We start from the raw sequence: 26,546 nt of genomic DNA on the forward strand, positions 1-26,546 counted from the left end.
TGCTGGTGACCGTCGTCTGTCAACGCTGGTTAATTCCCAGTCTTGTGAGGGTCAAGAGCTGACACATAATGAAGCCTGACAATGTTTGAGGGCTGGCGAGGGTCTGATGTCACCAGCAGCCGGAGCATCATGTCAGCAGCAGCAGCAGCAGCAGGATGAGGGTTCAATTCAATCCACGGTGGTAATCCGAGCACGGCCGCGCTGATCCCGGGCCCTGAATGCCTATTGACACACATCAGAGCATGGACGCAAAACAAATTAGCATCAGTCAATATTCCCTCCCTCCTCCTGACACAGCCACCCAAGTGCTGCCATGTTTGCTTCACCTCCAGTCACAGCAGCAGCGGCGCCGGTGATGATGGAGATGGGGATGTTGTGGTGCTTGCGTGTGTAAATGGCTCCTAGATTTTGGTTGGAGGGAAATCAGACTGAGATCCGAGGATCCATTTCTGCTAAATTGTGTGAAAATTCTTCTTTCTGTCGCCGTCTCGGGTGAAATTTGTGGTTTAGGGGATGGAGGCAGTAAATGTGACAATCTAACTTCTGTTGTGTGAAGGTGCGGGGCAGCGATGTGGAACAACACTTCAGTATGCTAATCAAACACATGGCGCTCCAGGAGCACAGGGGCTGCTGCTGTTGTCCTACTACATAAAAAGGTTACTCGGTTTTAAATGTAATTTGAATGGGCTGTAATAGGCGGCTGTATTTTTTAAAATTAGTTTGCATATGGGTGAGCAGAGACGCTCACACCTGGATTCTCCCTCTCCCTCTCTCTCTCTCTCACTCCCTCTCCCCCCTCTTCTTGTCCCCTCTCTGCAACCCCTCCCTCCCTCTGCTGAAAGCCATTACAGAAATACAATTTCTAATACCTCCGCACAGGTCTTCGATCGACTGCAAACAAATTTATATTCAGGCGGTAAACAGAAAGCTGCAGAGATTTATTTATCGAGTGTGGAGGAGAGAAACAAGCCAGCGCGTGAACCCTGAGTAACCTCCGAGCTGACACCAAGATGGATCAGCGCGCCATGCAAATGCATGGAGGGAAGGGAGATATTGCACTCAGTCATTCAGCACATCGCTGCCTGTAGAATCCCATTAAGTCCCGCAGCTGGGACCATATTTCTGTGCTGTAAGAACGCAGTTAGAAGTTGTTCATTACGCTGAATTATTCTGTAATTACTGCGGACTTAAAAGACACAGGAAATAGTGTTAAAATAAAAACGAGAGGGCGGAAACGGGGTTTGTTAGAGGTGTGAGGATAAAAACTGCAACCTTACTGATGAAAAATCATTTTAATTGTAAAACTGTGTTAAAAACTAAACGTAGAACTTCCTGGTAGTGAGGAAATTATTAGTCATAAATTACCATTTTATTATTAAGTCATTATCACTTACAATTATGTAATTATATTTTATAGCATTTCCATTTTTCACGGCTGCAGTTTTTACGAGTTTGATTGTGTGAATTACATTTATTCTGCGGGTTATTGATCAAAGCAGCAACCAATTAATTCAAAATAATAAATAATTAAATGTGTGACGTGATCTGTGTTTTCTTCCACCACCTGAGCCGCTGACAGCAAATATGAGGTTTGGCTTAAAAACAGGCGAATTCTACTTTTATTTCCTCGTTCATTTCTTTTATTTATTTTCGACCTTCTGGACGCTGAGATTAGACCCGGGATTAATTCACCATCGCCATGAATGGAAGTCCCGCTACTTGATCCAGCTGCAGTCTTCGTGTGTGTTTTAAAGTTGTGTTTTCCCTCCCCCCGGAGCGAAGCCTCTGAGCTGGTTTGGGATCAGCAGCAGGAGGCTGCGCGGCTGCGTCCTCCTCTCGTTGGGCCTACAACTTCTTGATCTCCGCTGGGTTTTTTTCTTTTTCTTTTTTCTTTTTGTATTTGTTCGAGGCTAATTAGAAATCTGCTGCCACTGAACTTCTAAATACCAGCTGCCATGACCTCTGAACCCATTAAGTGTGCCTTTCACATGACCTCCGCCCTCCGCTAAAGAGCTCCTCGCTTTTTCAAGGAGCCTCGGCAGATTTGCATAATCCATTAGCCGCATCAATGTGGCTCTGTATTATGCAAATGAAACGTGGAAGAAAAATCACCGTTGCCGTGAAAAATAGGCACCACCAGCATTTCTCAAAGCTTCTCTCAAAGTCCCAGACGTGTGACGTCACAACCTACCTGTGCGAGAGGCCCATTACGGCCCTCCGCGCTGAATGATGGCGGTCGGAAAGTTGGCGGTTGGTCGCCACGGCCTGCACGGAGGTGTCCACCTGCCTCGAGTTCCACAACTTCAGCTTCGTCCTCCCCGGTGAAAGAGATGTCCAGCTATTGGCCGAGACCGGGAGGGCACGTCATCTCCATCAATCAGGGACGGCTGTTTCTCCTCTGAGGAATGTCCCCACGCTCGTCCAGCCGCCCGGCCGTGCATGAGAGGCCGGGCATGAGGTGAGACCCCGTCCAATGATTATGCAGGGAAGAGGTGATAATGACTTCCTATCAAGAGTTAACGGCCGGCGGGGAGAGTAGCCCTCTGTTGACGGGCTGCCGCCGAGCTAAAGAGGTCAGAAACCCGCACCATCCTGAACTCTGCAGTCGCGAGGAGGAGGAAGTTGCCTCCGGATTTGGTTCTCCGCGTCCTCACGGTTCAACTCTCCCTCGCTGCTCCTCGGACTGTCCTCCACGGAGCCTCGGGGGCTCCTCCACACCGGCCTACTACCTCAACTCGTCCCGGCTCCCCTGGCGGTGCAGGGCGCAGGGGCCGAGCTCAACAGACCTCCCCGGCCAGACGCGGCACTCCGGTTTCGGGTCACTGACGGAGCAAATTCAGATCCTTTCACGAGACGGAGCAGAGATTCACGCGAGTTGTAGCGGCTCGGACAGCAGCGGAGCGGATGGGGATGAAAGGAGTAAAACTTTTGAGTGGATGAAAGTGAGGAGAAGTCCGCACCGGGCGGGTGAGTTTGCGCCACAACAAAGTTTGGACGGATTAAGTGGCGCTGGTGCGCATGTGCAGGAAATCAGAGATTCCGTGTTTTGACGTGAGTTAACTTTCGATAATAGCACGGAAAGTTTTTGCTCGAAGTTTGTTGTTTTCCCGACATGTTGAAAGTGGGTCTGACGTGTGCTATGACGTGTCGCCCTCCCAGCAAACACGTTCCTCAACCATTTCTTCTTTTTTTAAACGCTTATCGAAGCGTTTGCACGCCCGCTGCTCCGCGTAAGCGACGTCACAGCTGAAGCTGCAGAGCTCGAGCCTCTGTTTCCACGTCCATGTTGGACTCCGGCGATGTTCAACATGTTTGCTCCACCTACTGTTGCAACAGGGACCTCGCCTGCTCACGCAGTCAAAGGCCTGCTGAGCCTCACTGTACATTCAAGCCTGAAAATGATCAATTATTTAGCCTTAACCATTAGCCTGTGAACAATGCATCACGGCACTGGATTGCATCGCCACAGGAAGTTGAGTAAAACTTACTCTTGTAAGCTGGAGTGCTCCCTGACTATTGATTAGTTGTCTGTTTGTAATGAAAGCCTTTGTGTATTGATTTCAGTTTGCAGCACCTTTATATGTGTCCACCTTTTTAACATAATTGCTGTCACAGATCATCATCCCCTGACTGATGAGTTCTGGGCAGAGAGCCCACCGAATAAAACACAAACCCCTGCAGGGTTTAAAAAACACCAATAATCTGATCATACGAAAATGCCTATCAGTCGTCAATTTTGTTTGAGTTATTGTATCTCATAGATCATTGGGCTGATCAATAGTCTGAGGACCGGCTGGCCTTGGGGCTGCGGCTGGGTTCCGGTGCTGCTGCAGCAGAGCTTCAGTGAGTGTGCTGCTGCTGGCCCGGGTCGCTCGGGCCTGCATCCGCCTCCCAACGCAGCTCAGAACTGGTGCAGGGGAACAGAGGAGCGGGTCCGGTCATGTGGACGTGTTATCTGGAGCTCGTCCGCGTGCCAAGCGGCTTCACGCGTGATTTGGGGTGATGAGCCAGACCACAATGTGCTGATTAGCATGCAGGGTTCGTTTTGGTGTGTAAACTCATTTCTGAGGATGCCAGCGAGGGGGAGGACAGGTGCCAACAACATCCGCACTTTTAATCTTGCAAATGTGGCCAGAGATGGGAACGATACAATTTTATCAGTTATTGACTTTGCCTACAACACAAACACACACCTTCTTGATCCCCTTATCAGATCCTGATCAGTGTTAAGTGAGGAAAAAGTCAGCCTGCACAGATTTCCCTCTGTTTTCCTCATAAAATCGATGCGTGTCTGCCAGTAAGATCTGAACATGTCCAGATTCATTTTATTGCTCCTTTTCTTTTCCCTTTCAATGCGTACACGCATGACATCATCGTCCTGAAAGAAGCAACTGTCAGGGAAAAAAAAAAAGAAACACGCCGTCATTTTTAAAGCTTAGCGGCGGGTTTTTGATTCGGGTCCCTGAATATGGAGCAGCAGGAAATGACGTGATCCTGCTGTAACGCTCCTGTGATGGTGCCAGTGAGAGGGAAGCAAGCAGCGACATTCCCACTTATCTGATCCAAATCTTTATTTCCTCATGTCCAACACATACACACACACACACACACACACACACCTACGCAGTAGAATCTCTGCACTCTCTCTGAGGGGGATCCTAGTGCGAGTAACTCATTAGCGCTACTGTGTAACTTGTAAAAGAGTAATTAGTAAAAGTATGCCTTCCTCTAGAGGTTGTATTGGTTTTGGCACAAAAACAAGGTCTTCTTGCGTATCCTTCCATGTTGAAAGGCCTCAGACGTGCTGTAACCTGATCTCCTTGCTCAGTGTATATACTCCCAGTGCGTCATTCTTCAATTATGCTTTGACAGCACCTGAATTACTGTGGGCTGGATGCCCAGATGACTGAGGCAATGCGTATCGATCTATCCCCTTTCTTCTTCCCTCTGCGTGGCTTGGAGGGCCCTTTCTTTCCCTTTGCTGGCTGGCTATTTTTAAGCATGCAAGTCATTTCTCAAATATTTGGTTTGATTCTTTGACGCGTCCTGGCCGGCATCACTTCTATTATCTTTGCAGCCATTCGTCAGAATGTGCATGTGATTTGCACCCTTAAAAGCTCAAGTTCTTAATTGCCTTCTCTGTGTTGGTTCTTCTCGTCCGCCGCCCTCTAATCCTCAGCCACCTTGACATTCATTTTCTTAAAACACAGATGTCGACATTTATCCTATAACTGACCTTTCCATCTGCTATGCTTTTCCAAGTGGCTGGAGGCCTGTTAACCTTCCTGTCTGTGAATTGTGGTGGGAGACATCACGCTACACCTCCAACACTGACTCCATTATGCAGCAGCAGCACGTTTCCTCGGAGGCAAAGACACACTGACGACTACCACAGAGTCAGCAATGAAAAAAATCAAGATTAAGCTGCGCTTCCTGTCATTCATTGCACATAAGTAGCACAGATGATACTTTAATGTGTAACCCAGAAACCTCAGAGGAAAAAATGGAGACATTTGTCATTAATGCAGTGTTTGAAAGGATTTGTAAACTGTTAAACTGTCGTTGACACACAGAGGCCTCCAGGCAAATTATTAATGATTCAGATGAACGCAGTTAATACCAAACATTTCTACTTTTCAACACACAGCAACACACTCTTTCTCTACAATTAGGATTTGTCACTCTTCCACCTCCACTGCGTTCCAGAAATAAACCTGAAAATCTTCATAGAGCCAGAGGTGTCCATTCCCATCTCTGCTAGTTTTACAGATTGTGATTTGTTTGCTTCGGATTACAAGGAGATCTTTCTGTTGTTGCGTCCAAGCAGGCAGTAAAAACACAATCCCCTCGACACCTGTTTTACAGCACCAAACGATTTTGCAGTGCACCTGTAGGCTGTTGTTAAAATTGGTCACTCAGTAAAATACATCTTTATTTTACAGCCAGAAAAAAAAATGGCTCCTGGATGAAGAGTTTAAATCAAGATACTGGCTCAGGCAACATTTTACAAAATCACTCTCTTGGAATTAATTTTATTGATTTTTTTTTTTTGTCACTGTTTTGTTCCACTAATATCTTCAGTATGAAACGAAGCTGTGAATATTCATTCATATTTTTCATCATTACAAAACAGGCCATCAGATAAAAACACATGTAGTGTTGAATCTCTACAAATTAGGAGTTGTGACCATCCATAACTGACATGGATCAATTAATTATATTAGAAATGTGCTTCAACTGGGGGATTATTGTTCATCTTGAATATGGGCGTGGATACTTTTATCCCTCTACTTAACTGATCTGGCTGATGGCCGTCTTCGTGTCCTCTGTCCCCAGCCAGGGCGCACATGACCGGCGGCTTCAGCATCGTTGGCCTCTGCGCGGTGGAAGCTGGAAGTAGCAGCAGCCCCTTCGCGGATGGCCGTCCCACCGCTCACGGGCCCCCGAGGACCAGCTTCAGCAACAAACAGCTGACCGAGCTGGAGAAGGAGTTCCACTTCAACAAGTACGTGACTCGCGCCAGGCGGGTGGAGGTGGCCGGAGCCCTGCAGCTCAGCGAGACGCAGGTGAAAGTTTGGTTTCAGAACAGACGCATGAAGCAGAAGAAATTGCAGAGAGACGGACTGCTGTGTGAGCCGTCTGGCCCCGCGGCTGCGCACTCGCACGCCGGCACCCTGGACACCTGCCCCTCTGCTGGACTGTCCTCACCCACCAAACCCCTGAACTCCTGAGCCGCAGCATCGTGCATCATCATCATCATCATCATCATCATCAGCATCATCGTCATCCCGCAGATGTTTTGATCTACGTTTGCGTGCGGGCCACGTTGGATGCTTTTGCGAGAGGAGCAAAGGCAAGTTTGATGCAAGAACGGGTCAGAAAGTTTAGTCCTGCTTTTACGTGAATATTAAAATTCAAGACAAATCTCTGTTCTCTGAAGGACGATACAGAATTATATTGAAACTTCTGGCAACTAGTTATTTATTTTTTACAATTTATTCAGAGACTGACTTGATTTTAATATATTTATTAAACGAGACGTGCTTAGTTTTGTTTAAAGTCACGTAAATTATTTTATTTATTAATAGTTTGAATGTATTTATTTTACTGGCACAAGATAAAACTTTTTAAGGCTTTTTATTTTATTATTGGATATTAGAATTATTATACTGATCCGTACTCAATCAATTCTGCTGCAGGATTGTGGAAATGTAACAACTGTAAAATCATTAACAGATAAAAGTCACTGAAAACACCTCCTTAATATTTTATGTGGGCTGATAATTATTTGGCTGGTTTGTTCCTGATTATTTTAGACGTCTTTCTGTTTTAAGGTTTTTATTATCCTGCTTTCACGCGAAGATTAAAATGCCATAATTGACACATAGATTTATTGGCCGCTGGTATGAGGAGTATTGATCCGTGCTGATCCTTCCTTCTCAGCCACAAATCTGTGAGCTTTTGCATGCATCTGTAACTGCATGTTAATAGAAAGTCGAAACATGACGATCGGGCTCTTTTATTGCCCCCAAACATGCACCCGAAAATGATAATTTAGCTGGAACACTCATGCGGGAGAGCAGACAATAAAACGCCGTCTGAGCTGTTTTGCAGATCAGCCAATAAATCGTGAGGCTGCAGCACTTTTCCAGCTTCATCTCATACAAAGTAAATGATAGTAAACCCGCCTCTTAAACACCGTTATGTTCGCAGTAAATGCAATGTCTTTCTATCACGTTAATGTCTAATTTAATATCAAGATATGGGCCATCAGGCTCATTCACTCCATGTAATGGGATATTTTTGTTTGGCTCTGGTATGAGGGTTAGTGCTAACAGACACCACTGATAACAAAGGAATTAAACTTGAGTGGTTACCATAGAAATAAAAAGCTAAAATCATCTGTTTAACGGGAGTCCTCACGGCGTACGAACTCCAGAATTCATACTAGCTGGACGCCTTCAGAGGGCTGCCAGCTAATATATGCAGTTAAACCAGAGTTCACCTCTCACCTCTTGACCTTCGTCTTGCCTCAGGACCAGCGTGACCCGGTCAACGGGAAAGATGCACCATTAATTTAGGTGACCCCTAAGTCTGAGCTTTTTCTTTCTTCAGTTTTCTCCATTTTTAGCCTCCAACATGGCCGCTTTTGTTCTTTCTATTCTAATATTTCATGCAGCTGGATAGCAAGGCGAGCAGGCCGTATGATAATTATTAGAATCCCACGCGAGGCCGGATCATGCATTTTCCTACACCTCCAGCTAACCCGATTCTTGCTCTAGCTCTTATTTTAATAAGGCAAAAAAAAATGTTTTTTAAATGCGGTAGCTCACTTTATAAACTCTTGATTGAATGATCTTCTTTTTTAATTGAAGCTACTTCTAAAAGCAAAGTTGACAAATGAAAGTTAGTTGAGAATACTTCACACTTCCTATGATTCCACATCAGAGCCTGTAAACACGTTTAGAGCGACTATTCATTTCATGTCCAGCGCTCATATATTTCCCCCATATCTGCTTGAATAATTCTCTGAATGTTCAGACACTCATCCGCCTCCTTAAAGTCTTCATTAATACCAACTGAAAGCTGCAGAGAAATACTTCGGCAGAGTCGCTTTTGATTTAGATGTTTTATTTGTAATTGATAAAAATAAATTTGCAAGCAAGACAAAGTAAAACTGTGTCGTAAACAATTTATTTTATTTGCATTGGCAAAAATGCTCTCATCATGGCTGACTCTCTCTAAACAAAACGGCATCAAGAGGAGCGATAAATCAAATGTGTCCCTCACTTTTACTGCAAAAAAACAAAAAGCCTGACGGTTGTTGGTGGTGAAACAATGTGGAGAAGAAGTCTGTGACTACAGAAATGCCCTCCGCTCCCTCTGAGGAGTGTGTTAGCTTGACCTTATTAGAGACACTTTCATCATCTTGCCACGGGGCTCCAAGTTACAGGTTGCTCATGAGAATCTTTGCAGCAGGTGTGAGCTCAAACTTACTTCATCACGTTTGCCTCTGAATAATAGATTGGAAATACACAATTTAAAAGACAAGCAAGTGTGTGAAGGCAAAAAAGTGAATGTGAATCATAAGAATGAGGTGAAGACGAAAAGAGGAGCTGCTTTATTTTTGGGTGAACTATCACTTTAATTTCATTCCCTGGCAGCTGCAGCATTTGCCTCTCAATTGATGAAAGGGGAACGGCATTGTTTGTTCAGACCTGACATTTAGTGGGGAAGCATTTGAGTGTGACTCTGCTCTGATGAATTTGTGCTCTTCTGTAATTCCTTCCTGAAGATGTACGGTTGGATCACGAGACTGACAGCTGTGTCGTCGAGTGAACACGTGGTAAATGGAAGGCAAAGGAAAGCAAAATAACTCAGCTTAAAATGTGTCCCTGCCACTGGTGGCAACAACAGCGTGCAGCAACTCTGAATTGTCTGTCTTTTGTCCTAACACATTTTCATAATTGTATTGCCACCAAACCATGTAATATAAAATATTCATTGAAATCAATAGGTGAGATATTTTTGATTATGTCCAACAGTCCAAACGTAATTTGTTGAAGTGCTGCTGCTACGATTCCAACACCATCAGCTGGCACTCGTGATGAATGCGTCTCTGTTGTCCTCTACTGTCAGTTACAATTCTCTGTTGAATGGCATTGAAGAACACATGCAGCTCACTTTACATTTTATATGAACCAATATTACCGGGGATCTTCTCAACTTATTATAATTAATGCTAAGTTGACCTAAAATTTACTTGATGCTTAATATGCATGTGATCGCTCGCTGGTGCGCAGGGGAATGAAATCAATTGATCACGATAATCTCAGATGTAATTACAGAATGTTTTTCTGCTCTTCTGACTTTACTGTTTTTCTTTATTTGCAAAGACTTTCATGCGCTATTAATCTTACTGATCGCTCTCATCCACGTATTTGACTACCAAACCATTTATGCATCAACAAGGTTCAAATGAGATGTGTGTGTGTGTGTGTGTGTGTGTGTGTGTGTGTGTGTGTGTGTGTGCGCGCGCACGCGCGCGCATAAACACAAATATACGTTTTGTTTCTAGTGGGGACCAAAAATGCACCTATTTGAATAATTGTTCACTCATATTTAACAAATTGTGGCATTGCCACACCAACAACATGCACAGGAATCCAGTCCTTGCCTCCCCTCGCCTGCTCCACTCCAGGGAGCAGATGTTTGGGGACAGTTTACAGCCTCAGCGAATTTCTGTGTACAAAGCAAACAGCAGCCCTCAGCACTTCTGGCTGCAAAGGGAAATTTGCTCTTGAAAAGGGGGGAGGGGAGGCCTTTGAGTAAGGTATCATGAGGATGGGAGGCGAGGGGAAAAAGAAGGGGTGCACGCAGAGGTGAAAGTGTGTCAAGGTTGTGTCTTGTTGCATTGGAATATTCCCCATTTCCTGAGACATCTGGAGGCGTGTGTGTCAGAGTGGTGCGGGCAGCGTCGTGCGCAGCAGATATCTCCCCGTGGCATCGTGCAGCATCAACCAAGGTGGCCCTGATACGGATCTGATTGCGAGGAGTCTCTCTGACCTCTCTGCCGCAGCTCTGTCTACTCACTAGTTTGGATTGGCCTTTCAAAAGTTGCAGACAAGCATAAAGCGAAGGAAAATGCAACACAATGCAATGAGCCTTTACAGAGTTTGCTGATCCTGCATCTGAGAGATCAGCTCTAAATGTATCAGAGCAGCTATGCTAATGATGCCACTGATATAATCCACTGGTTTAATGGCGCCAGGCCGGTGGAGGTATTCTCATTATGTGCTTACATCAATGAAAACTGCACTACAACATTAAAAAAAGATCATTCAATAATCTTGTACTAATATTTGAGAATATTATATATATTTTGATCACTGAAATACGTACTTGTTGCCTTTTTTCCTCACTAGAGTGCAGCTTTATTGCTGCAACATGTCAAACGCAAATGAGCCCAAACCCACAAACGTGTGTGCAAACGTGAGGGAACAGACATTCTGACCTCTCAGTGTATTATAATACCTAAACAAACTGTCATAAATGAGCCCTGTGATGCTTATTCCTCTGAAGGAAAGCAACCCCCCCCCTCCTCCTCCGCCTGCGGGGCGAGGTTGCCATAGTGACAGATTCACAGACATATGGAGAGAGAAGAGAAGGGGAGCTGGGCTGAAGAGGGGTGGGGTTGCAGAGGGGACGGAGGGGAGGGGGATAAGTTTGAGGACGCTGGAGCTCTGTCTTTCAGATGTGTCGTTCGTGTGTCATCTGTCATTCAACCATCCGTGTCGGCCTGCGAGGGAACAGTTCAGGAACTTTTCTCAATCAAATCTCTGTCAGCCGCCATCTTGCCTGTATATACTGAAGCAAAGGATTGATTGTCAGGCATTTCATTCTACGGGATGTAAAGGAGCAAATATGTATAATTAAACAGAGCTGGAGGGCTGAGTTCAGCGCCGGCCATGTTGTTGTTTACACTGCTCGTCATTGCATAACACAAATACAGATATTTTAGCTCCTTGCTCATAAAATTCAGGTGATGTAATCATCCTTTCAGCCAACCTGAGGAGAGCGTGATAACGGATGGAAAGGAAGTGAAACGGACAGTGTGTCGCGGAAAACTTGCTGTTAGAATAAACATCTTTTTTAAACCAAAGATTTATGCAAAGAGGGAAGGAACAAGTGCTCAATCAAACATCAGACTTACAGTTTTATTTTTCATCCTCCTGCACAAACCTTCTGTGTGTCTTCTCTCCGGCCACACACCATCCTTCTCCTCCTCTTCCCCTTCGTCATATCATTTGTCTTCCCTCCTCTGTCCTTCCCTTCCTTCTCACTGCCTGCTCTCCGGCTGATAGGAGCGGGTGACCCTCAGGCCCTCGGGGGTCAAGTGATACAAGGTCATTGGCAGGTCATCTCCGCTGACTGGCTGACCTCAGAAAGGACTTCTGTAAGGAGCCAATCAGGTCTCACTCCTTCCCCCCTAAGGCGGGTCCCCCCCTCCCCAGCTCATCAGCAGCCAGTGTCACATGACCAGGGCGAGGCGTCAGAGGGAGGATGATTAATGATGCTTTTAGTACCTGTTTAGAATGAAGCTGTCCACACCGCACTGTAATTACCCACTCCCAGGCGGCAGCTGCCCAACATAATTGCTTTTTGTTTGTTGACCTGGTTTATTGCAGAGAAAGATGCCTTTGCTAGCAGGTACAGTATCCATAGATGAGCACGTATGTTCAAAATTGGGGTGACAGCGTGTGTTTGTGGTGCCTGTTGGCAAAAAGGGTGCATGCACAGAGAGGGGTGATACAAGTGGCAGGGGAGAGAAAGGTGTGTCAGTCGTGCTACACATCTTAAACCATAGCAGTTAAGACGTGTAGCCATAACATCTCAGTCAGAGCAGAGAGACTTACAACCCTCCCTCACCAGATCAAAGACAACCGCAGCGCTAATGTGCAGGTTACAGCATACACACCACCATAATATGTCATGCACAGTCACCAACGTGTCTTCCGTCACGCATAATTTATGAAGCAGGAGGGCCGTGTTGCTCTGAAACATCAAAACTAAGTTCAGAAGATCAGTGGAGAACCTCACCCAGAAAGTCCTCCTCCTCCTGAGGATCTTTGGCTACACGCAGCCAAATATGAAAATTTCAGTGCCTGCGGCATAGTGCCACGAGGACAGTGACAATGAAACCCAGATAAACAGCCCCTCATTTGACCTATGGAGAGCATAAATTTACCACCCATAAATCCTTGAATGTTTCAGCTCCGTTTGGCGTGTTTGCTGTGCTACTCTACCCAGACAGAGAGAGGCAAGTGTCGGATATCAGTGCTGCTGTATGAGCAGCTTTCATCCTGGTCCTAGTTCTCACATAACTCAGTCCTGCAGCCTTTATCACCGGCTCATAAATAACGAGGCTATCGCCTGATAATGCCCACTTAATGCTTAGTCAATAAAGCCCACAGTAAGAGGGGCCTTTTTTAGCCTCTCTCCTGTACATAAATATAAACAGTATAGTAGATTGATGTGATGGGCAGGCTCTTTCTACTCTGGGACAAAAAGAGGCGGCGTGTGGGCCCGCGAGCTGAAGGTGGGCTGTGGGGCTGCAGGTGTTTAGAGGAGATAGTGGGCTGTAATGAGGGGGCTGCAAGGGAAGGGCTGAGTGGATAGCCTTGACTGATCACCTGTGAAAGGCACATGCACACACAAATGATAGCACACGGACACTGACGCACAAAAGCACATAGGCACACTCATTCACACACACCCCCACACACTAATGCCATCATTAGTTAACCCATTGGTATGGATGTCTGCTGCACAAAAGCTCATCCTCCCTATTTGAAGGACATTAGAGCATTATCATAAACCGACTCCCAAACGAGCTACTTTTCTATCTTGTTAGCATCTTTTCTTAATCTATTGACACCTTTGCAAAACAGGCTGCTACCACAGAATTATGTCCGGGGATGCAAGTTTCATTGTTCTTGTGTACATCGAAAGGAGAGTTATCGACAATTCACGCTAGTCATCAAACTGTCCAATTGCAATGCGGCGCCAGGGGCAGCTGTAGTCAGTGTGATGGCTGGAATGGGATCAGACTGATCCCCGGGGAGGCAGGAGAAACTGACGGGGATGTTGCCGGGTTGAACAAGGGGGCTGATTGTGATCCATGAGTTAGTCATAGCAGCAGCACCTGGGCTTAGAGCAGCAGCTGGGAGAGACGGTGACACAGAGCAGGTTCAAAATGAGAGGGATGAGCCAATCAGCTTATATTGACATGCTCAGCGGGGTGATGTTGGTGGTATGATTGTAATATGAGCATTTACTCTGCACACATTTTGTCAGACCAGTTTTAGCCTCCACATTGGGCAGCTCACCAGGTGGAGCAGATATTTCTGCTAATTTATATTCCAATAGCGTGCCACAGGGGTGACATATTTTTCCAGGCCAAGGAAGTTAGCACCACCAAGGGTTCCCTCAACCAAAAACCAATGGGATTTTTACTTTAATTTGATATCATTGCAGCTCTGTGTCAAAAATATGGGACTTCGGCATTTTGTTTAGCAAGATAATCTTCACCAATGAACCCCTTTATGATTTCTGACATGTAAATGCATTTGCTTGAGTTAAAAAGCTAACATACGGCTTTAAACAAACCACAAAATGCGCTGAGAACTTCAACTACACCCCAGTTGAATTGTGCTTGTCTTCTTCTATGTGTTTAGTGTGATGACAATTAATGTCCTAGACAACCTCTGTAGTATTGATCGGTCACTTCTTAGCAATTTAAGACACATGAAATCTTCAAAATTCCTGGTGTTACTTTATGTTGTAGACCAAAACATGAACTATCTCAAGCTTGATAGCGGCCTGGGAGAAGGGTCCCTGCTCTGCGTCTCTCCCTGATGTTCCTGCCTGTTTTGACGCTGTTGAAGGTTTTTATTTAAGGAAGTTTTGTTCTGATGGAGGCTCTCAAGACTGAGGATGGTGCAATGTGCACAGATTGTAAAGCCCCTTGAGGCAAGTTGCAATTTGTGCTTTATAAAAAAAACAAAAAAAACAAAACCTGATTGATGGCTGATTGGCCACAGACGTTAATCAGATACGAACAAAAACAACAACAAACAACAACTTCGCCACAAAGGAACTGGAAGTTCAACGATGCTAAATTATTTATAGGGTTAGGGTTTCTGTGCCACTCTGTCAAATCTTTTTGTGAAGTCAAGTTTTTTTATGGATCTGTTTTGGAATCATTTGAAACTTTATTTTTGTGTTTTTACTGGCGCTTTCATGATCAACAAATGAGCACAAGGGAGCTAGTGTGGGACCTCCCTGTCACTTCATCACGGGAATCTTGCCAAACCCACTCTGGCAGCATCCAGCTGCATTTAACTGAACTAAATACCAATAAATCTACACTGAAACTCTGCAAATAAATGATTTTCATTAAACTGAAAGTTTGGGTATTTCAGTTTTACTCATTCATCTATTCTCTTTCCCTATGGAAGCATCAAACTTTACACAGGATAGTAATTTTGCAAAAAGGAATTAACTCGCAGAGTTCGACGTATGTCACAACTCTGACTCTCACGATGCAACATAAGACTCAAAACAAGACTGCGAGGGTCCAAAATATGGGTTCATTATGATAAGACTTCATAAAGCTGAGAGAAAAAGACCCAAGCAGATGTCAGAAAAGCTGGACTTCAATTGGATCCGTTACAAAAACAAGCTGAAAAAGATATTGTAATATTGCATATTATATTCTGGTGTTGTCAAGTTAAAACACGTCTTTATGCCATCATTCTATTTTCACGCTAAAGATAAATAAATAAAAGGAACAAAACAACCATGACGTAGTCTAGAAATATAATGAATACATAATTCATGCACAACACGTAAGGCGATGTAACACAAATTAATGATTTAGCAGCCAACCTTGAAGTTGCTGGAAGGACTGTTTCCGTGCTGAAGCGATGCCCGATGCTCTCACAGTCGCAGCATTGTAACAGTGATTTTTCAGCAGAATGCAAAGAGATGGGACTGTTACAGATGAGCGTGTCTGACTCTGGGTAATACAATAAACTTATTTGATAAAATGTTTGGTGTACTTAAACGCATTGCTGAGCGTGTCTACAAGAGCATTGCTGTTGTCTGTTGCTGGTTCTGGATCCAATTTATCAACATTTGGCTCAGTGATTTGCACTCTGACATGCTGAAACACTTCTACCTCTATTTATGTTTGCGTATTTGAGTTTAAGAATTGCGCAGATTATTGCGGTCATGCACTGTCCTATGCCACTTGAACTAGACGAACTTACAGCCTCAGGTTGCTGCTTTTATGGCTAGCAGCTGCTGCACTAACATGGGAGGTGGACCTGAGGGTGAGGTGAGGCAGGGGCCAGATTTAGGAGGAACGTGAGTTTGGGGAGCTGCCCACAAACTAGTAAAGGCTCCGAACACTGCGGCAAATGATTCTCCAGGTTAATGGAGACAAAACTATTGCAAAATTAGGAGAGACATTAACTGGGGTATCAATAAATAAACCTCTAATTAGGAAAAAAGAAGCGGAGCGGAGCAGCAGCAGCACTGGGGGAGAATATCAATGGCACACCCACATCTGTATGCAGGCACATCTCTCTGCTGAGGGGCTGGGCGTCAGGGGGGGGCTTCACCAATGGCAATAGCTTACCCATCCATTCCCGATCTGCCCTAGTGGTGAGTGTGCCCACTCTTTGACTGTGCAGTGAACCCAGCACCCCCCCCCCCCTCTAAGCCTACCGCCAAGTTCTGCCTCTCTGCTTCTTCTCTTCTCTTCTCTTCTCTTCTCTTCTCTTCTCTTCTCTTCTTTTCTCCTCTCCTAACCAGCTTATCTGTGCCCTGAGTGTGCCGTTGTGCTCTGTGACTTCACCATGATTGATTGTGGTGGGGGTCCTCCACTCCCTCACTCTCTCACTCCCTCGGTGAGAGAGAAAATGGAGGAGGGAAAATAGGAGAGAGGGGAATGGGCAAAGCAGAGAGAGCGAGAGCCTATGATGAGTAAAATGAAATGGAGTTAGTGTTGGTGTATGTATGTCACCCTCTATTGGTATACATGATGAAACTGAGTAAGTAAAATGTGGAGATTATGTGCAGGCTGCATGAGTCCTATAAGGATCCAGTTACAGTGTGTAGCAGTGATTTGGATGTCTGTGCAGGGGAATATGGAGGTGCTACCTGGGTATTGAGGCTGGGGGTGGAGGGGTGCGTGGCACTGACCGCTCCCTGCCTTTCCCCCTCTGTTCCCTGGAGGGTAATAAAGACTGATGACACTGATGCTGTGCCATCCGGCTCCACAGTCTCCACTGCACAACCATTTGTACCATCATTTATCCCGCTCCCCCCTCCCCGCTCTAATTCTGCTTTAATAACCGCCAGCTCCATTCATCAGTGTATTGACGGGCATGACAGGCGGTGCAGCACACACTAACTCCCTGCCCTTTACTCGCTCACAGCCGGGGTCATCGAGAGGTCACACAGTCAATAATCACAACACACCTCACTGTCACCTTGGAGTGACTGCATACCCTGCATGTCTATGCTCACGCATGCCCAAAGCCCTTCTGGAACACAGTCCCCAGTGCAGGTTATGGTCTCACAAGTTAGGAGATGGGAGTGGAGCATTATCAGAAGAAACACACACAAGAACACAAAGGAAGTGCTCATTGCTCCAACCGCTAACATGCTAATACAGACTGAGAGGACTCGGTTCCATTAAAGTGGATTATTCCAGTCCAGCAATGTCAAAGATAAGTTCCACATGAGGAGTGAATTCCTTCAGCACATTGAAAGTGAGTCTGTCTCACACAGAATCATATTGACACTCACCACTCAGTTGTTTTGAGGCGGGGGGGGGGGGGGGGGCTGCACCTGTAACAGATGACAGCCCCCCCCCCCCCGGCATTCACCTCTTCATATGCAAAACATGTCCCGCTGTCCTCCGGCTCCAGAACAGTTTGCTGCCATGACACATTTTTTCTTCGTTTCAGCTTGACAGTGACATTTATGTTCATTTGTCTGTGCAATCGTGAGGCATCTGGAGAGGCTTTTTCTCCTCACCTTTTTCCTTTTTTTCATCCCTCCTGATGTAGATTTGCATGCCACAGCCGCGATGAGCAGTTGCATTTTTGGAAAAAGGAATGAACACCCCTGCAATTACACACTGCAAGAATTACAGTGAGGTGTGTGAGGGAGCATACATTTTCTAGATATAAACTTCAGGGTGCGGGAAGATTTGCCATGATGAGTGGCACTGGGAACCAGCACCAGTCCATGAATCTTACTAAGTACAATAGTGCTGGGAGCACTGGGGAGCTGAACATGATGCACGCTGAGTTGGGCCAGGTGGAACACACCTTTCTTCCTCAGTCACACGCTTCATCCTGGAACTGTCACAGTCACTGTCGCTTCTGCTCAGACACGCAACCATAACACAGGGACCAGAACAAGTAGCCCAGTGTGGCATCCACACATGTTAGGAAAACTGGCAAGCAGCATTTCATACTGACTGTAAAACACATACTGTAAATCCAACAGCTCCCAACCCCCAACCCGCATCTCTTCTCCCAGCCAGGCAGCAGCAGTAGCCAGGGGTGTGGGTGCTGAGGGCTCTAATCCGTGGAGCAGGGCCCATCGGCAAGGATCATTGAGCTAATTAATAACGTGGCACAGAGAGGGATGGCAGTCATTAAGGAGCCGGGTGCTGAGATGCTGTGGGCTTCTGCATGGGAGTTGAAAAGTGTGTGTGTGTGTGTGTGTGTGTGTGTGTGTGTGTATGTGTGTGTATGTGTGTGTGTGTGTGTGTATGTGTGTGTGTATGTGTGTGTGTGTGTGTGTTAGGGGAGGCTTTCAGAGGAGGATTGCAGACAAAAAGAGACTCACGCTGGCATTTTTGATTCATAAGTCAGAGGCCAAGCAAACATCTAATCACACTTGCACTGCCAGATATGCAAACACGCATGCGGCAAACACACGTAGACACCACATGACTGAGTTAAATGTGTGTAAGGGTCACCAACAGTGCTGCTGAGCAGGATTTCTCTCAGTATCATTGAAGACAACTCCATGTGGCACTCCAATCAGACAAAGTTGTAACTCAGACACAAGCAGAACAGCTCAGTGCTCCACAGGGCTCTGTATAAAGCTCTCTACTGCACCAGCAGAGCCTATCATTTTCTGTTTGCAGCCATATGTGTGGAAGCGCTGTATACATAGACAATATTTACTATAGGCTAGGGGACCAGAAGGCTAAGAGCACTTAGTTGTGCGAGGCAGCCCAATAGCTCAGCCTGGGCTAATGAAAGGAAACAACAGGAGCAATTAGCAGTGTAAACAAACAGCTCGCTGAGGCCCCTGTCTCCTGCCTCCCCCCTGACAGCGAAGGGACTGGCAGCCTGGAGTAGGAGGTAATTGGGAGCTAGGAGCCGAGACAAAATCAATGGCAACGCATGCACAGACACAGCACGATTACTCACCACCCTGCGACGCAGCCCCAGGGACTCGAACACGACAAGGTATTGTAGCAGGTTTGACCCTGCAGAGCTTACACTCACCTGGGGATATGCTGCAGTGGCGTTTGAGTGTAAACACGCCAACAGCCACGGTAAGAATTAATATCTGTACATGGACAAATACTCAAACACACAGACAAGCACTCACACCGGCAGCTGACACAATATTGCACTTTGACCACTGGCCAAACAGGGGCCTAACAACCTTCCTCCCAGTCTAATTGATCCCATCTCAGTGCCATTTATGTGTCTGGCTGTACACTAATGTCTCCTGCTCACTCACTAATTGGGAGGCATCAGCGTCTACAGTGCGACCATGTGGCTGCGGCCTGCAGACAGCCGTGAAGAAGCCTTGGCCATGCATGTCTCCTCCCTCTGCCTGAGTGGAGCCGTGGGGCAAACCGGTCTCGCTAATGCAGGAGGCTGGCGCGGACTTCCTCTCTGCAGGGCACATTCTGCCGCAGGCATGGAGCTCCTGCTGTCTGAGTGCTGGCCAGGACGACAATCAGCAAGAGTAACTTTCCTGTCAAGGTTTATAAAACATAATGGGTTGTTTTACAGGTCCATCTGAACCAGGACGTGTATCATCCTTTCTCAAGCATGGGGCTCATTGTAATGACTGAGGAATGATTCACATCCTTAAAGTAGAAGTGATGCCACAGTATCTCTTTGTCTTTCAGTTCATACATCTCCAGACAGAGAGCAAAATTCTAATACAATCAGTGTTAAAGACTGTGGTGGATCATCATAACCATCATTATTATCATCATCATCTTCAACAATGACATCATCCGTCTTCATCCTTGTGGGTCCTCGGATCATACAGCTGGTTCTGTGCACTGTGGACAGGCATGAGTGGGGTTTCTTTTGATGGTTTTGGGGGAGGGCTCCTCCTCCGTGAGCACGGCGGATATAGTCACAGCAAATTTATTCATGTAGTGCAGCTACTTAACTTTTCTCCAAGAAGTGTTGAAGTCTTTGTGACCCTTTTTATTGTTTGTTTTAGTATTGTCTGTACCGGGAGCGCTGGGAGGAGCTGGGAATAGAGAACTTGTTATGAGAGGTGAGAGTCAGGCTCGTAAGGATGACATAAGCGATCCATCACCGCTGGTGTTGGGTGATGATGGTGGGGTGTAAGCCTCCGTTAGACTGTCCTCCCAGCTAAACAGCCGCTGCAATGACCCTGCATAATGTTTTCTAATCTGGGGTTCTATGGCAGGTCCAGAGCCCACCCTCTAATGGGATGGAAAGAAACCTAAATGGCAGCTAATCCAAGATGCAGAGTACTGCATGTAAATGAGTTTAAGTTCGGTGTCATGCTAGCTAGCTAACGTAAGGCTGACATTGATTGATTGATTGATTGCAATGGGCCAGCGACATATATATATATATATATATATATATATATATATATATATATATATATATATATATATATATATATATATATATATACTGCATGTATCTATGTGTGTATGTGTGTGTATATATAAATGTACATTTATATACATATCTATGTATATACATACGCATATAGTACATACATATAAATATGTTTTATATATACATATTTACATACATTCATACAAATACATATAAATATATATATATGTACTTGTGCAGAGGAACAAGTTGTACTCCGTGTGTAATTTTCAAGTACTACAGTAAAAAAAGCAGAACGGTTGACATAAATGATGACTGAGTGATCGCTGTGTAAAATGTTTCTTAGTTGTGATCTAATAAACAGGTTTTTTTTCATGTTGTCATGTCAGTTCTGAGAAAACATTTTTACAGTGTACAAATACAGCTGATGTGTAATCTGCATAGTAGGAGGAACGAGGAGGAAAAACACCTAAGAGAATATATTCAGTAACCTTGGGTATGATGGATTACATGTACTTATACATTCTCATCATACATTGACCTATATTTAGATTGAGAGGACTTGCAGTAAGATTTGCATATAACATTACAATCCTGAAAATACCTTGAAAATATGTGGGTATCGATTTGAAGTTTGGTGACACCCAAATGTCTACTAGACGGGTGTAAACTTGTGACTATTTACTGTTTATGTTGAGGACTTTAACACATCTGATCTTTGTATTGATGTCAAAGTCTCTGCGAGATCAACATGTAAAGGGGCGCATGTGGCAACTAGGACACAACATAAAAGGTGTACATGCACAGTACAGCTGAGTGAAACTAAAAGAAACAAACAGAAATTAGACAAATAGAATCTAAATTTATGGAATATCTATTTAATTTTTTTGTTTCTTTTCTGTATGCAGACATTTTCAAACCCAAATGATTAAATGATGAGTTAAGAAAAAAAAACGGCCGATTTAGTGGTGATGGAAATAGTTTTTAGCTGCAGCCCTGAAGGTGCAAATTCCCTGATTGGACTGCATGGGTTTGAGCCTCGTGTCTTTAGTGGCACCGAAGTGAATCCTTCCATTGATACCACAGAAAAGAAAATGTTTAGGAGGAGAAAAGTGAGATAAGATCATTATTATTCCGTCATTACTGTCTGATAGCAAGAAGAAGTGGGACATTGTCTTGTACTGCTCTTAGCACTTACGAGTTGTACGACTTAAGAACATCAGCAAAATGCAAAATTGAGGCAAAATGAAAGACTCTTTCAAAAGAGTTTCCATGTGAACTCCATTTTGAGCTCAAAATGGATCTTAATCTGGATGCAAGAGAATTATTCCATCTTTTATGATTCAGAAAATTGGGGGATGGGGGCATTACATTCATCACCTTCCTCAGCTACATTTCTGATTTAGTGGTCAAATGGATGGATATTGCCTCTATTAGTCCTCATTATTACTGTAAATTCTCCAATACTGCCAGGTCGTCTGGGTGAGGATTATGGACCATTATGAGCAGAGTGGAGACAGAGATACCTTCTCCGTCAGATGCACTGCAGGCAGAGTGGGGAGGCTGGGAAGTGGAATGCGGCCGGCGAGGCTCCATATAATGATAATACAGGAGACAGAACTCCGACTGGGATCCAACACACTTCCATTCATCTAACAACATCCTCCATAACAGAATCCCTCAGTTCGGAGAGCCAAATATCTGGATCACACACACACACACACACACACACACACACACACTCTCTCTCTCTCTCTCTCTTTCTCTTTCTGCCTGCCCTCCACATACCAGTACATTACTGCCATGGCGCTCATTGACAGAGCTGCCACTCACCATGAAGACGAATGCTCCTCCTGGGATGATTTCAAACCTCCTTCATTGACTAATTTGTTTTGCTGATCTAACTACCTTTGAACACAAGGCTGTGTTCACTGCTGAGGCGTGTGTGTGTGTGTGTGTGTGTGTGTGTGTGTGTGTGTGTGTGTGTGTGTGTGTGTGTGTGTTTGTGTGTGCTCGTGAGCAGTGACCACTGTTCACATGCCACTGGTAAAACACAGTCATTGGGACGGCTAACAGCCTACAGCATCATCCAATCACTTCCTCCTTTAGCTTTAAACTACAACTGATGCTCGCCCTCATGAGAAGCTCCTCAAATATGTTCATTTATGCACGTTTCGTTCCAAGTTCCTTGATTAAAAACATGTAAATGACTGGTTTAAGTTCCCAGCTTCTCTGTGCATCATATTGACCCAAATAAGCCTTTGAAATTTACATTTTTATTTGATTCAAGGAGGCTCCAGCAACCTGCAGCCACCAGTCTCTACTCCAGCTCACACCACAAAAACATCTTTATCTCCTATCGGTCTGCCATTGGAGTGTGTCACAACCGTGGACTACACACACATGTCGGCAGGCAGCCCTGCATTCATCACACACTCCCGGGTTGTCAATAGTCTCCAGGCCGAGCAGGCTCATAATGAATTTGAAGAGGTGCACACCTATCGCAAAGTCATTTACTTTATCAGTCCGATAAAGGGAAAGATAGTGGCTTGGCACTGTAAGAGTATCAGCCTCACTCCGCTATTCATCTCACCAAGATCTACAAATAGCAAAGCTCATCCTTCATGGCAGCCTCACCGAGCCTTTATCTACAGGATTTAAAGAATGGCTAACATCTCATAAGAATGTGTGTTTATGAAATCCTTCATTTCCATATTATTATTATCAAGCCGAGTGTCTGAGCGGCATCCTAAGAGGCTTCTCTGTGCATCCACTCTGCTTCTGGTTCAGCTCCTGCTGCAAGAATCCAGGTGCAAATATGATTTGGACCTATTCCTCTTATGAAGTTGACCTCCTGTAATTGACACAGACACACTGGCAATTTGATTAGCTCTTGCTGCTGCTTGAGGGCATTTGTCCATAGCAAGCTCATTGCCTGTTTCATGTAAATAGCTCCACCTATTGGTGGAGTCCAAGAACAGCATGTAGATCAGAATATACCTGAGGTCTCTGACAGTGAGTTTGGAATGAAGCCACTTTCAGAGAGCTGAGCCACGACTGACTCACGCGTCTGAGACGCGGATGTCTTGAGGAGCAAAGCTAAACAAGCTTTTAAGATGTTTGGGTTTGCTCTTACGTTCCGTCGTAAATCAATAAACATTATTTTCAATTTCCTTTGATATTCATTCTCTAGATGTTAGTAACTGTGTGTGTGTGTGTGTGTGTGTGTGTGTGTGTGCGAGCTCAGACTTGCAGACGTATTCATATATGACATTCACATCCGTATGTGAGTGAGCAACAGCGTGTCCACCAGCCAGCCAGCCTGCCTGTGAGTGTATATGTGTGTGTGTGTGTGTGTGTGTGTGTGTGTGTGTGTGTGAGCGAGTGTGTATGTGCCTCTAAAAGTATTTCATCCCGTTATTACAAAGAAAACTGATAAGAGCCTCTTGAAACACTTGAGATAAGCTTGCTGGCTTAAGTGCCCTGACACTGCCACCAAACATGAGAGGCGTAAGGAATGCAAGTCAAGAAAAATGGGGAAAACAAAAAAAAAAAACCTTCAATGGTAGTTTCTTTGAACACACGGCGCAAGAATGCGCTCAATGGCAAAACCGTGTGTCACATGACGTGAAAATTACTGTACATCGATTCATCAAGATATATCATTAGAGCTGTCAAACATCAAAGGCTGTCTGATCACAGATCATTCTTCAGAGAGACACCAATAGCCTCATTTATCATATTTGTTTGAGCAATGAGAGACAGAGTGAGGCAAGACAAGACAGCGAGAGGAAGAGGCAGAGGAGTAAAAGTCAGGCGACGTGAATGAAGTCACTGTTTAAAGTTGTGAAAGTAGAGAAGTGGAATAGAGGAAAGCATGTAACAACATGAAAGAGAAGAAGGAAAACTAATATGGAGAGGAAGACGAGCGGTGAGTAAATGCATTGGAGTCATATGAGTGTTAATTAATAGCAACAGTTTTCTAACCTCTCTGTTTGTAGTGGGACACCACCTGGACTCAGCCCTCACCCCCCAAGGCTATCCTGGCTAAGCATGCTGGCTCAGAGCTTTACACACCTGCACGCGGCAAAAAATGTGCACAAAACACTATCTCCCCCTCCATCGTATTATTTTATTATCTTCACCGCTCAATCTCACCTTTATTTGACCTCCAGCGACTTCCAGCACATCACTCACTTCAGAGCAGATTTATGGTCATTCATCATTTTATTAACATGGGAAACATTTTGGGGGGGGAGATTGTGGTGCTGATTTCTATCCAAATAATGCTTGTAAGAGGACATCTTTAAAGTTTATGCAGCTCATGATCAAATGGTTCTCATATATCCCCAGGCTCTTGTAGTCTCCAAATTGCTTCAATAAATAACTTGTAAGTCTAATTATGCAGCAATTAATTGCAGCCAACATGGAATGCCCATCAATCTTGCAACTTGAAAAAGTCTTTCCAGCACAGTCTGGTAGTCCAAACAAGAAATTTGATTAGATTCTGCACACACATATGAGATTGTGTGTGTGTGTGTGTGTGTGTGTGTGTGTGTGTGTGTGTGTGTGTGCGCCAGTATTTGAGTGTGTGTGTGTGCCAGTATTTGAGTGTGTGTGTGTGTGTGTGTGTGTGTGTGTGTGTGTGTGTGTGTGTGTGTGTGTGTGTGTGCATGCGTGATTGTGTGCAAGTGCCCGTGGAGGTTACAGCCAGACCACAGAAGAGAATGCTCCATCCCGGTGGTTCTTTGCAGTCTGCTCCCTCTGACGTCTCGTCCAGTTGCTATGGCAGCAGCAGTGAAGGCTGTATCCATGGCCAAAGGAGGAAGCTGGCATCCCCCAATAACAGACCTCACACCCCTCCTCTCTCCCCGTCTCCCCCCCCCCCCAGGCTTCTGACCCGCTGGTGAACCTGCATGGGGGTCAGAGGTCAATGGCTCAGAGCTGCCGAGTGACAGTGAGGGATGATGAGGGAGAGAATGAGAAAGAGAGGAGTTACACCACACAGATGGGGAGGAGAGATGAGAAAATGAAAAGATGAGACCAAATTTGATTACTATCAAGAGGTGGGGTGTGGGTGGGGGTGGGGGTGATGGTCGGTGGAGTCTACAGTTTACAAAATGGCTGCTGTTTTGTCTTTAAAATGGAGGTGGAATGTGGATTTATTATTTTACATTGGATTTTTTTTGTTCAGCATCATTTTATTTTTATATTTGTATGTTTGTGTGTTTGCTGAGCCAGGGAGGAAGGGGAGTGGACAAGGAAAGGGAAGGGCAGTCAGTGATGGCGGTGTGTGTGTGTGTGTGAGTGTGTGTGTGTGTGTGTGTGTGTGTGTGTGTGTGTGTGTGTGTGTGTGTGTGTGTGTGTGTGTGTGTGTGTGTGTGTGTGTGTGAGTGTGTGTAGGGGGTCCTTCAATCACTTTTCTTGTTTATTGATTCTGTGTGTTGCAAGAGAAAGTCTTCCTCCTTGACTGTGTACAACCCGTCTGGAGAGTGTAAAGGTATGTGTGAAGGGAGTTATCTGTGTGTTTAGCATGTAGTCAAAGGGGTTGATATGGTTGAGCAGGGGTCAAGTGAGTTGACCTCTGACCTCTCTGCTTCTGAGGTCAGACAGTCTTAGGTTAGCTCAGAATGCCACTTCCTCACCTTGAAGATTTGTGTGCTGTTATACCTAGGGGCCTTTAGAAATATGCAGTTGTTCATCAGCATTTGTCAGTCGCAATTTCCCAAAGCAAAGATTTGCTGACTTCCTTCTACATTTTTCCACTCAAGAATGAAATGTGGCTTTAATTTAGTTGAGCTTACCTGAACTTGAGTGTGGAAGAAATATTGTGAAATATCATTCCAGTTGTGAGTGCTTTCACAATTGTTTTTGTGATCAAGACAGGAAGATCCAGAGGGAATGTGGAGCCAGGAGGGAGCTAGAGAGGAGACACCCCCCCAACACACACACACACACACACACACACACACAATCACTTCCACCAGCAGCATGTGATAATACATCCTCATCAAGCCTGCTGCCAATATCAACCAGGAAATCAGCCATACTGCCACTGACTAGTACTACACTTTCTTCTGTGGCTCCTCTAAATACTGTGAG

At 45.1% G+C, this 26,546-nt stretch overlaps 1 protein-coding gene across 1 annotated transcript; it reads left to right on the forward strand.

The window, feature by feature from the left end:
• Positions 1–2,244: 2,244 nt before the first annotated feature.
• hoxc1a (homeobox C1a) lies at positions 2,245–7,253 on the forward strand. The gene is made up of 2 exons (XM_086214832.1): positions 2,245–2,967; positions 6,337–7,253. The coding sequence occupies exons 1-2, from the start codon at positions 2,499–2,501 to the stop codon at positions 6,729–6,731; spliced, it is 864 nt and encodes a 287-aa protein (XP_086070958.1). The 5' UTR covers positions 2,245–2,498; the 3' UTR covers positions 6,732–7,253.
• Positions 7,254–26,546: the final 19,293 nt, after the last annotated feature.

This window comes from Aulostomus chinensis, chromosome 9 (assembly GCF_037954235.1).
Source record: "Aulostomus chinensis isolate RoL2024-O1b breed Wild chromosome 9, RoL_Achi_v1.0, whole genome shotgun sequence".
Taxonomy (NCBI): domain Eukaryota; kingdom Metazoa; phylum Chordata; class Actinopteri; order Syngnathiformes; family Aulostomidae; genus Aulostomus; species Aulostomus chinensis.